At 37.9% G+C, this 11104-nt stretch overlaps 1 protein-coding gene across 2 annotated transcripts in view; it reads left to right on the top strand.

Moving 5' to 3' along the window:
- Positions 1-336: 336 nt before the first annotated feature.
- The window catches only part of LOC128625228 (E3 ubiquitin-protein ligase RNF123), a 155424-nt gene continuing 144656 nt past the window's right edge, over positions 337-11104 (top strand). The window contains exons 1-13 of one of the 2 annotated variants that reach the window (XM_053653407.1): positions 337-412; positions 1708-1816; positions 3137-3224; positions 6104-6183; positions 7137-7231; positions 7378-7432; positions 7576-7661; positions 7793-7879; positions 7989-8056; positions 9385-9510; positions 10097-10211; positions 10612-10716; positions 10822-10947. In XM_053653407.1, the coding sequence (XP_053509382.1) occupies positions 1735-1816; positions 3137-3224; positions 6104-6183; positions 7137-7231; positions 7378-7432; positions 7576-7661; positions 7793-7879; positions 7989-8056; positions 9385-9510; positions 10097-10211; positions 10612-10716; positions 10822-10947 (1113 nt within the window). In that variant the 5' untranslated portion in view covers positions 337-412; positions 1708-1734. Of the gene's footprint in view, positions 496-1707; positions 1817-3136; positions 3225-6103; positions 6184-7136; positions 7232-7377; positions 7433-7575; positions 7662-7792; positions 7880-7988; positions 8057-9384; positions 9511-10096; positions 10212-10611; positions 10717-10821; positions 10948-11104 lie in introns of both variants that reach the window. The other variant, XM_053653406.1, reaches the window with a different exon arrangement.

Below are 11104 nucleotides of genomic sequence, written 5' to 3'. Positions count from 1 at the left end.
TCAGTGGGACACCAGGCGAGAGGTGCAGGGAGATATTGCTCTGACCATACAGTAAAATAACCTTAATGCGTTAAAATAACCTTAAAACATATTCATACTAAAAGCCACAAATCTTCACTTTCGATTTTATGAGGACTTTAACAAGCTTAAACAAAAAAAAAGTCAACTCAGAATTTCATTACAGAATTCGTCTTGGAAGGTATTGAAGATGATATATTAATTATAAGATTAGTTGTTCAGGGTGGATTTTCCCATGAAACACAAGTATCAGAAACGCGTTTTGGAAATTCGGCATTTCTGAGCGCGTCAGTAGTCTGACCCTGTCGGCGCTCCGTAGTTTGACTCGTTTATCCAGCAGTGAAAGCGACTCTTTGCAAAATTCAAAGAGGGGGGAGTCCTGTAACCGAAACAGGTAGCGCAGCATTCAACTGTGGAGAAATAACAACAGTGTCGGATAATTCAGACGGAGACTCAGTGTTATTTCCGCCCGGTTCGGTTCGTGTCTTTATTTCTGCTTTCTTATTTAAATGTAACTGGGCAGAGCTTCTGCGGCTGTCACTGTCAAATTATTTTAGCCCCCCTCCTACCCTCCTCCCCTCCTGAACTGATAATGCACGCGCAAGCTCGAGGTCTCTCTTGTCGGTTAATTTGCTCACATCCGAATTAAATTAACTGCATTATCCGATTTGTTGCACAATCGCGCTACATCATTAGCTGTTGCTAAGCTAACGCGCAGTGTGGATTACTGAAGCTTTGCTACTCGAGCTATCTATCCTGTATGATTTATTTTCCCAATCGTTTTGTAAGGAATCCCGCTCCTGCGCTGTGATTGGCTAATAATTCGGACTCCTTACCATTCTGAGGCTTGTACAGCGACTCTAGCCAATCAGGGCGCAGCAGGCGGGATGTCGCTAACCAGTCATAGCGCAGGTGTCGGAATGCGGGTGGGACAAATAACAAGCGAGTGTTGGCTGATATTGATTTGGCAACGAAACATAAACAAGCTGTAAACATGTTTTCGGGTTTAAGGTGAGATTTAATCCGGATGACTAGCAGCAATTTCAATAAAACCACAGTGAAACGATCTTTAGAGCCCGTCGAAAAGATCTGAAAGCTGAATTAAAGATAATGTTAATAATATATAATTCATTTTGGTCAGAAGACTGGTATATTGTAGTATAGTTATACACACTGTGCATAATGTAAACTAGCTGATGTGTTCCAGCTGCTTTGTGCTTTCAAGAATGTGTGCCGTGTGGTGGTATTGTATTAAAAGTGTAGTTCAGCTAAAGAAATAAAATGCACATCATTTTTAATTGTTGAAAACTAATAACAACAGCTAAAATTACACACATCCATAGATATAATGTCTGTACTCATCTTCTAATGTTGTTAATATGAAAAGGCATTTGTTTGGGAATAACTGTACAAGAAATACAGGTTTTATTTAAAATTTTAAATCATTTTTTAAAAATCGAATGTTCTGCATTCTTGCCGAACTTTTAATTGAGGTCAATTCCAGTCCTTCATCTGCATCAAAATGCATAATACCGTGCATTGTTAAAATTTATTATCACATAGCCTGATTGCTCTGTAGCTGAATTATTATCACTTGTTTAGTTGCTGATGTAAGTATTACATTTTGTGTAATACTTTGCACTGTTTGCACCGTTTGTGTGTCCGGTGTTTTGTGTTGATTTTCCTCAGTACTGAGGTCCGTTTTAACGTGGCAGTATGAGTTCAAAGGGGGGCGGTACAGCCCTGACCCGACGAAATTATCGCCTGGCATCAGATACAGACAAACCCAAAGCCACAGGTAAGAACGATTCACTCGGATAATTGCGAGAACTCATCATCATGTGGTGATATATTTTGTATAGTAACAGTATTTTATCACACTCGCATCCAAGTATTTATTTATTTATTTATTTATTTATTTATGTTTATCTAGTGAAAATGTATCACATCACACTCAACACAATGGATACGGCATAGTAGTATAAAAAAAAGATTAGGACCAGACCTAGACAGTGATTAAAGGAATACTACAAGATTGTTAAACCTAATCTTTGTCCAAAACATTTGTAATGTATGTGTGATTACCATGAGCAATAGTTTTAAGTATTGAGGAAAAAACTAGAAAAGTAGAAATAGAAGACTTAAAGTCTTAACTCGCTTATATTCAAATATTATCAAAAATTCTGTCAAAAATGTTTTAAAATGACCAAGTACATAATATAAAATCAAAAAGACAGCAGTAAAAGTCTCAGGATTAGACCAACATGAGAAAAAGTCTTACCAAAGCTTTTCTTATGGAGGTTTTTTTTCCCCCTCTCTCTCTCTCTCCAATTTTCCCACACTGAAGCAAAACAATAGAAAAAAGTAGTTCCGGTTATTTTACATGTGTTTTCTAGTATCCATGCACCATCAGGTGAAAACTGAAATGCTTCCATTTTTACTGCATGAATCCAAATTCTCTAAAATATAATCCCATTTCTTCATTAGAGCTTAGTTTGCTAATACCCCACATCAGCTTTTCAAATAACTGGGTTTTGGTTTGATTAATTTATGTAAATGTATGCATATTTAAGGTGGGCACCTCCAGGGTTGGGGTGTTTAAATCCTGCCCCACCCTGTGTGCGTGGAGTTTGCCTACTTCGGGGGTTTCCTCCGGGTACTTCAGTTTCCTCCCCCAGTCCATAAACATGTATTGTAGGGTGATTGACATCTCTGAAATTGTCTGTAGTCTGTAGTCTGTAGTGTGTGAATGTGTGAATGTGTGTGTGTGTGTGTGTGTGTGTGTGTGTGTGTGTGTGTGTGATCGTGCCTTGTGATGGGTTGGGTCCCCGTCCAGGGGGTTCCCCGCCTTGTGCCCGAATTCCCTGGGATAGGCTCCAGGCTCCCCATGACCATGTGTAGGATAATCGGTACGGAGAATGGATGGATGGATATTTAATTAGACAAAGCCTCATTTGCAGAAATCAGTGTAAACTTTTGGAAATGTTCCAATACAAAAAACACTGGTAAGAGTATCTGCAATTTGCTGGCAAAAATGAACATGTTCATCTGTAGTGTACTGCCTTAACATCATGATTACACTTAACTTGTGCTTTTTTTTTTTTTCTTTTTTTTCCAGGTATTGTGAATGAGAAGTTATTGAGTGACTACCTGCACCAAGTCTTTCCTGCTTCCAGTAAACAGGCTCCAGCATCGGCGACCTACAGGTTAGAAAAGTTTCTTTCAGATTTCTGGTTAAGAGAAGTTGTTCGTTCATTTATTAAGACATTCATCCATCTATCCATTTGTTTATCAAACTTGATATGAAGAAATGTATTCATAAACGTTTATCTAGGAGCACACACAAAAAAAATCTGATATTTATGAACATCCTGTTTGGGGAAAAAAAATTGTATCCTATTAGCGCTCCTGAGTTTGTATAAATTTGCATATATTGGGTCTGATTAATCAAACTGGATACAAACCGATTACTTTGCAAAGCATTAGGAGCATTTAAACATAAAATGGGTATTTATGAAAATCTTGTTAGTCTGGAAACGTTAATATTTTATGAGACCTCCTGAGTTTGTGTAAATTTACGTATAAGTAGACTCACTAACACGAACCTCGACTTCCAGTCGTATCATGAGTGGTGAGTTACTGCCGTTATATACACAGATTACAGATGTTCAATTTTCAATCACTTATATATACATATACATACATGTACACACATTTTATATATGTATGTGTACATATATGTAAATAGCACACATGAATTTAATGTAAATATGAAATTAACATTTCAATGACTTGGAAAAAAAATTAGAATTGAAGACAAATAAGACTAGCTAGAAAATTCTGACGAAAGCAACGACGGTAGTATTGTGCTTGTCTATCATTGCTGATGCGCTGCAGTGGCTGAGCTGCATTGCTGGAAGATTTATCACATGCCGTGATTATGAGGTGCTCTTTCGCTGATTAGTCGCCATTTTGTCATTTTCAGCTCTTTGCCTTTTATGGAGTTTTGATGGTATTTGCTAATTTACAGCTGAATGATATGTCACAATTAACACATGAGTATAAAGAACAATCAGTGTAACCAAAACATTTGCAAATCTGATGTGAATTTGTATAGGAATATGAAAAATGAAAGGTTCATAAATGAGGGCCATATAGTAACAGTAGTGTACGTACACCTTCGTTGTAGAGCAAGATCATTTAGATTAAAGATTTCTTCTACTTCTGTTTCATAGACTATAGGATCATCAGACCTCAGATCCTCGGAGACATGATAAATGCTGGTAGATTGTAATTTGGCGCGGGGGTCTCATTCTGAGTCCAACGCAGGACTCAGGTTACCGTTGTGGCTCTATAGATAGAGCATGATGGGAGCTTGGAGAAAGCTGACCGTCAGAAATAGACATGGCTTAGCTGTGTGAAGTCACTGCACCTGATTCTGCAACAATCTGCAGATCTCTATTTAGCCAGTGTGTTACTCGGTGCTGGTTATGATGATGAAAACGTTCTGTCCCGTATTGTGCAGCATTTGGTACAAACACGATTTAACCTACAAATCATAAATATCGCTCACTTTAGGTTTGTGAACAGCTCACCTCCAAGTGCATGCAGTAATAAAGGGTGCATCTGGCATTCCTGGTTTTCTGATATAAAACCAATTTCACATTTTGCATAAGGAGAATGTGACCATCATTAATATCGTGAAGTATTCTGTAAGGATGTGTATGGAGGGTGTCTCCAATGTCAGTGGGAAAGCTTTCCACCACGAGAGTCTAAGAATGAGGGACGTTGAAGAACCATCATGTTTTTGGTCTTATTACGTCACTTAGTGAGAATAAGTAACCGTTGGATGTGACCATGTATAGCAGCTGTAGCATTAGCAATGACAGGAACTAAGTTGCTTTGCAGATGTTCCAGATCAGTAAGTGTAACTACAGTGTACATCGATCAGCCGTAACATTAAAACCACTGACAGGTGAAGTGAATAACATTGATTATCTCGTTACAGTGGCACGTGTATAGGTGTGTAAACAGTCAGTTCTTGAAGTTGATGTGTTGGAAGGAGGAAAAATGGGCAAGCGTAAGGATCTGACCGAGTTTGACGTGGGCAAAATGTGATGGCTGGACGACTGGGTCAGAGCATCTCCGAAGCGGCAGGTCATGTGGGGTGTTCCTGGTATGTAGTGGTTAGTACCTATTCAAGAAAGGATAACTGGTGAACCGGTGACAGGCAGTGATGGAAAGGTGTCAGCTTGCTGTGTAAGCGACTGTGTAGCTGTAGACTGGTCAGAGTGCCCATGCTGACCCCTGTCCACCACCCAAAGCGTGAGCATAAGAACTGGACCATGGAGCAGTGGAAGAAGGTGGCCTGGTCTGATGAATCACGTTTTCTTTTACACCATGTGGAGGCTGGGTGTGTGTGTGTGGCTTACCTGGGGAAGAGATGGCACCAGGATGCGCTATGGGAAGACGGCAAACCGGTGGAGACAGTGTGATGTTCTGGAAAATTTTCTGCTGAGAAACCTTCAGTCCTGGCATTCATTTGGATGTTACTTTGACACATAACACCTACCTAGACATTGTTGCAGACTAAGTACACCCCTTCATGGCAACTGTGTTCCCTAACAGCACTGGCATCTTTCAGCAGGATAATGCGCCCTGCCACACTGCAAAAATTGTTCAGGAATGGTTTGAGGAACATGACAAAGAGTTCAAGGTGTTGACTTGACCTCCAATTTCCCCAGATCGCAAACGAGCATGCCTCAAAGGGTCAGGGGTGATTTAGCAGCACATAATATTAGGCAGGTGGCTTTAATCTTATGGTTGATCGGTGTAAACTGATAAAAAGTATGATTTGTTGTTATTTAATAAATTTAAAAAACGGTTCGTTTTGGGAAATTGTTGTAGTATGAGGAAAGAAAACACGTCAGAGAGTACAGATATTAGAATCTCACATGCATGTAATGTGACATAATTGATCATGATATTGATATCATATCATCATATTGTTCAGCTCTGTTAGCAACAGATGGGCTACAATCACTGAGTGTATGTCCGATCCTGATGGCTTTTCTTGTGTTTGCAGAAAACCCTTGACATTCCAGGATCTCGGCGCTCACCTGGAGAAGCTGCTGTCCGAGGATGAGCCTGCTGAGGACAGCCCAGGTCAGATTGAGTCACTTCTCATCTATTATACAGTAGCTATGTGTCAGTACTTTATCCCTAGTGTGGTTCGATGCTGATTTATTCCATATGAGCATACATTTATTGTTGAATCACTGAACCAAGTCAATATATTCTTCCTGACATGCTTATAAATGATAGAATGATCTGTATTGATGGGATAAACATGGTCAGTGGAAATAATAGTTATCACAAAACGGAATCAGTCCGTACAGGATTTCGCAGAATTTTCGTTTGTTGCAGGCAAAAACGCTTGATTTTGTGCTTTTTTAAAATTTTATTTATTTTTTTGCGGAAAACTACTTGAATTGGCGAAATCGCAGTTGCAAAAAAATATTTCGCAGTGATGTTTGCTGTACACATGTTCGACGCACGTGACTCGAAGAGGGCTTTGACTGAATGCGCGTTGAGATGATGCGTCTCGGCCCAAATCTGCGGTGATTTTGAAAAATGGCAAGCTCCTCCGAATATCACGGCTTATCATTGATTTTTGCGTTAATTTCTGCAATGGCAAACTCCTGGAGTGACTGAGCAAACGTTAGCTACTTAGCTGGAATATCATCATGTAGCATTGCCTAGCTTTACATGTAAATAAGTTGCATTCAAAAAATTTTAACTTGTTGCATTTTCCCTTTTCTAATGGTAAGGGTTACGCTTTTTTAAAATAAAAATGTGGGATTCTGAAATGAAAATTGGGATAAGTAGCCAGACGAGGTTTTTTTGCTGCTTCAGGTAAACGTTTTGGTAAACATGTTCTACAGTAAAGTTTATAATAGTGTAGGTTTTCTGTGGTATTACAAAATAGACAAAGAAATTTTACTGTAGCTTTACGCTAATTATTTATTTATTTATTTATTTTTGGGCAGTTTGACTCGTTTACACATTCTGACATTTTTGCTTTGCTTTTTTTTTATTTGCCATGTTTTTGTGTACAGATCACGCAGACGGGCGACTCGGACCCTCTACCGTTGTCCTGGACCACACCAGTGGATTTGAAGGCCTCTTATTTGTAGATGATGATCTTTTAGGAGTAAGAAGCATTTTATATTACTTTGATAACATCACAGGATTGTAAATGTACTAGGTTTATCGTTATAGCTGAATGCCGTACTAGGTATGTGACGTTTTCTAGATATCATTTTAACAATCTTTCGCTTTTTTTTTTTGGGACTCAAGGTCATTGGCCATAGCAATTTCAGTTCAATAAGGGCTGCAACCTGTGTATTCAAAGGTAATTATAACTTTACACTCCCACTATTGCAGCAGCTTACATTTGTGTAAAGCTTTGTTTTTGTATCGGGAGTATATATGTTTTTGAAGCTCCATTATAATGTTTTGTTTGGGTTTAAATCACTATTGGTTGAACACTTTCAGGGAAATGGATGTACGAGGTGCTGATCTCGTCGCAAGGTTTGATGCAGATAGGATGGTGCACGCTGAACTGCAGATTCAACCAGGAGGTGTGTGCGCGTGTGTGCGCGTGTGTGTGCTGACGTTTAAAGCTGAATTTCAGTGCTGTGAAAAACAGTTTTATTTCTTCTGTTTTTATTCTGATCTCGGAGTCATGTGTACTTTTAAACTCTTTCTTTAGGAGGGAGTTGGAGACACTCCGGACTCGTATGCGTACGATGGTAATCGGGTCAGAAAGTGGAATGTGACAACCACCAACTATGGCAAAGTGAGAACACGCACTGCTCCATGGAGCTAGCTGATTGATTACACACTGTTTCTCCATGATTGTAAATGTCTATCTGGACTGCTCTCTAAAATGTTTCTTTTTCCTCTAGTCATGGGCTGCAGGGGACATTGTTAGCTGCATGATAGACCTCGACGAAGGAACAATTACTTTTTGTTTGTAAGTGATCTAATTCTGCACATTTCACTGATTTTTCCTTGAACGCCAATTTTTTACGCATTATGCAAATTACCCTGTAGTAAAGTGGGTGGAGCTAGATAGTCACAAACATTAATATTTATTATTTAATACATTTAGTATGCATGAAATATTTTAAATGTTATATTTTAATGTGAAGGAATATTAAATAAAGTTGTGAACACTGGATAAATGTTGCTTTTTGTTTATTTAAAATAAGTAAAATAAAAAGTGTGATTAACAACTATTTTGTGTTTTCGCACATAATACTGTGATTAATATTGTAGCTATTATTGTACATCCCTAATCTCATTACTTACATGTGATATTGAAATTAAATTAGTATTATATTATTGATGTTGCTGTCAATCTTTATTCTGGATTTGAAACTGGGTGAAACATTTGAACTCATTCGAACATTTGGGTGGATGATTTGGGCTGACAAAAATATCGTATTATGATTCTCGAAAACATGTTTATGATGCACAATAAATATCAGTATACAATAAAACCCCTGCATCCACTGTTTCAGTTACCACAGTTTCACTTAACCTCGGTTGACTGCAGTCCGAAATAATGAAATAGAACATTCCAGAAATACAGTAAACATTCATAAAATGTTAAATTGCACGCCGTTCTGAGCAACGTGATGAAACCTCGTGCAGTCCCACCAGGGACGTTAACCATCTCTTTGTCCAGCGTATCCACTTTTATTAACTTTTATTATTATAATTGCTCTGCTTTATTATTAGTTATTGTTGTTAATGTCTTATTGTAGCTAATTTATAAAGTAAACTTTCTTATAGATATGCACAGTATATAGTGTTCGCTACTATCCACGGTTTCAGGCATCCGCTGGGGGACTTGGAACCTATCCCTCGCGGATAAGAGGGTCCTACTGTATATAGGTTTCAACACAAACTCTCAGAAATGTTGGATTAAAAATGTTATAAATAATAATAATAGTAATAATAATAATAATAGTTTGTTTCTTATTAATAAATACATTTGTGATAGTTATTTTATTTTGAATGCATTTTTATAAAAAAATAAGAGACAGAGAAAAAAAATCTATATTTTAATTGTTTAAAATGTATTTATTTATTCTTTTTATTTAACTTTTTAAAACTGACTTCCAGTCACTGTAATTATCTTTAAATAAATAAACAAGATATCTACAGTTATTCCATCTATTTATCATGATCTCAATATTATATTTGTCATATCACCTAGCCCTGTTTGAATATATCGGTTATTTGATCAATTCCATGAGTCTGTATTCACGTTTGTGTTTGTGTTTTATTTCTCAGGAATGGACAGTCCCTCGGTACGGCTTTCAGTAATATCAAAATGGGTCCAGGGATCGCCTACTTCCCCGCTATCAGTCTTTCATTCAAAGAGTCTGTGGCCTTTAACTTCGGCAGCCGCCCACTCAGATATCCTTTTTTCTTCTCACTGTTTGTTGTCTGCTGTTATTATTTTCTTATATTTGAGCACCTCAGAAGCCAACAGATTGAAAGTTCAAATCCTATTGAGCTCTTGAGCAAAGCCTTTTACCCTCAACTATTCATCTCTGTGCCTGTATGGGATTTTTCCTGACCTCTAAGCCACAATGCCTTGCTTTGTTTCACTCTGCTTTGTTTTGCTTTGTTTCGCTTTGCTTTGCCTTGCTTTTTGTTTTCATTTGTTTTGCTTTTTGTTTTACTTTTTGTTTCACTTTACTTTGTTTTGCTTTGTTTTGTTTTACTTTTTGTTTTACTTTGCTTTGTTTTGCTTTGCCTTTTTTTTTGTTTTACTTTGTTTAGCTTTGCTTTGTTTTGATTGTTTTTGCTTTGTTTTGCTTTGCTTTGATTGTTTTTGCTTTGCTTGTTTTGTGTTGTTTGGCAGGCACTTGTGTGCAGTGCTATTAATTGAAGAATTCTTAAAAATTCTCTAAGTCACAATGGATGTAAAGGCTTTTATATGACATTTCATAAACTGTCTTGCTTTAAGAGGAGGTTCCTTAACTTTCTGCTCCTTCACGTATCCTGTGGAAGGCTATCATCCCCTTCAGGACCCTCCAACTGCTGACCTCTTCAAAGCCAAGAGGCTGCTGGGATACATGAAGAATGTGATGTCCACTGGCATAGACACACAGGTAGAACTGACGTTCATACCATTCTTCATTAACCTCTTACTGTCGAGAGCAAAACTTTGCAATCCCAATTTCTTTTGAATGGAGAAAAAGGAAAAATTACCTATATTTGACAATTTATAGCAAGATACAAATTCAATACATATGGAAAGTTGCAAAGGCCTAAAAGGAAGCTTCAGTTCATGGTTTACTTAAACTTGATGGTTTTCCTTTTTCTCAAGATTGTTAAATTCCACAAGGAGAAGATACAGTGGGTTTTACAAGATTCTTAGAGATTTAAGGTGGCTGTGAAAACTCCATTTTAAACCATTGTTGTAAACAGAACATGAGGTTAATTATAACTGAGTACTCCGAGAAGCCTTCATCTTTTTATACATAAAAAGGTTTATTTCTTTTTTATAAGGAGGAGAAGCTCATCGAGAGGGACATTGTATCCTGGCAGCTTCAAGGAGAGCCCACTGTCCTGGTCACGCTCGCACATATCTTCAATTACTTTGCTCCTCTCATGGTTAGTACTGTATGTCTCTCAACACATCACATCTTCTTAAGTTGAATTACTTAATACTTTTGCATTATTGGCACAAACAGTGTGCATAATATGTGTTTGCTGCAGTGTAAAGTGTACCTGGTAGAAGACGTCCTGATGAGCTTCCTGCTGGGTATTCTGGAGGGTGGCGGCTCTGTGGATGAACATCCGCTAATCCAGCAGCTACTTGAGCTCTTCTGGCTGCTCATGGAGGTGATGAGTGTGTGTTGTACCTGTCTAGGTGTCTCACGTCATTTGAAATGATCAAATAAGTGTAAAATGTAGACATATTGAGACATATTTCAGAACTGTGATTGGCATGAAAACAAGCGGATGTAAAATCCGTGAGAAATCATTCATACTCATTTTC

This window comes from Ictalurus furcatus, chromosome 21, assembly GCF_023375685.1.
Source record: "Ictalurus furcatus strain D&B chromosome 21, Billie_1.0, whole genome shotgun sequence".
NCBI classification, from domain to species: Eukaryota; Metazoa; Chordata; class Actinopteri; order Siluriformes; family Ictaluridae; genus Ictalurus; species Ictalurus furcatus.
Note: the sequence above shows the minus strand (reverse complement) of the source record. Positions and strands in the feature narration are given on the sequence as shown.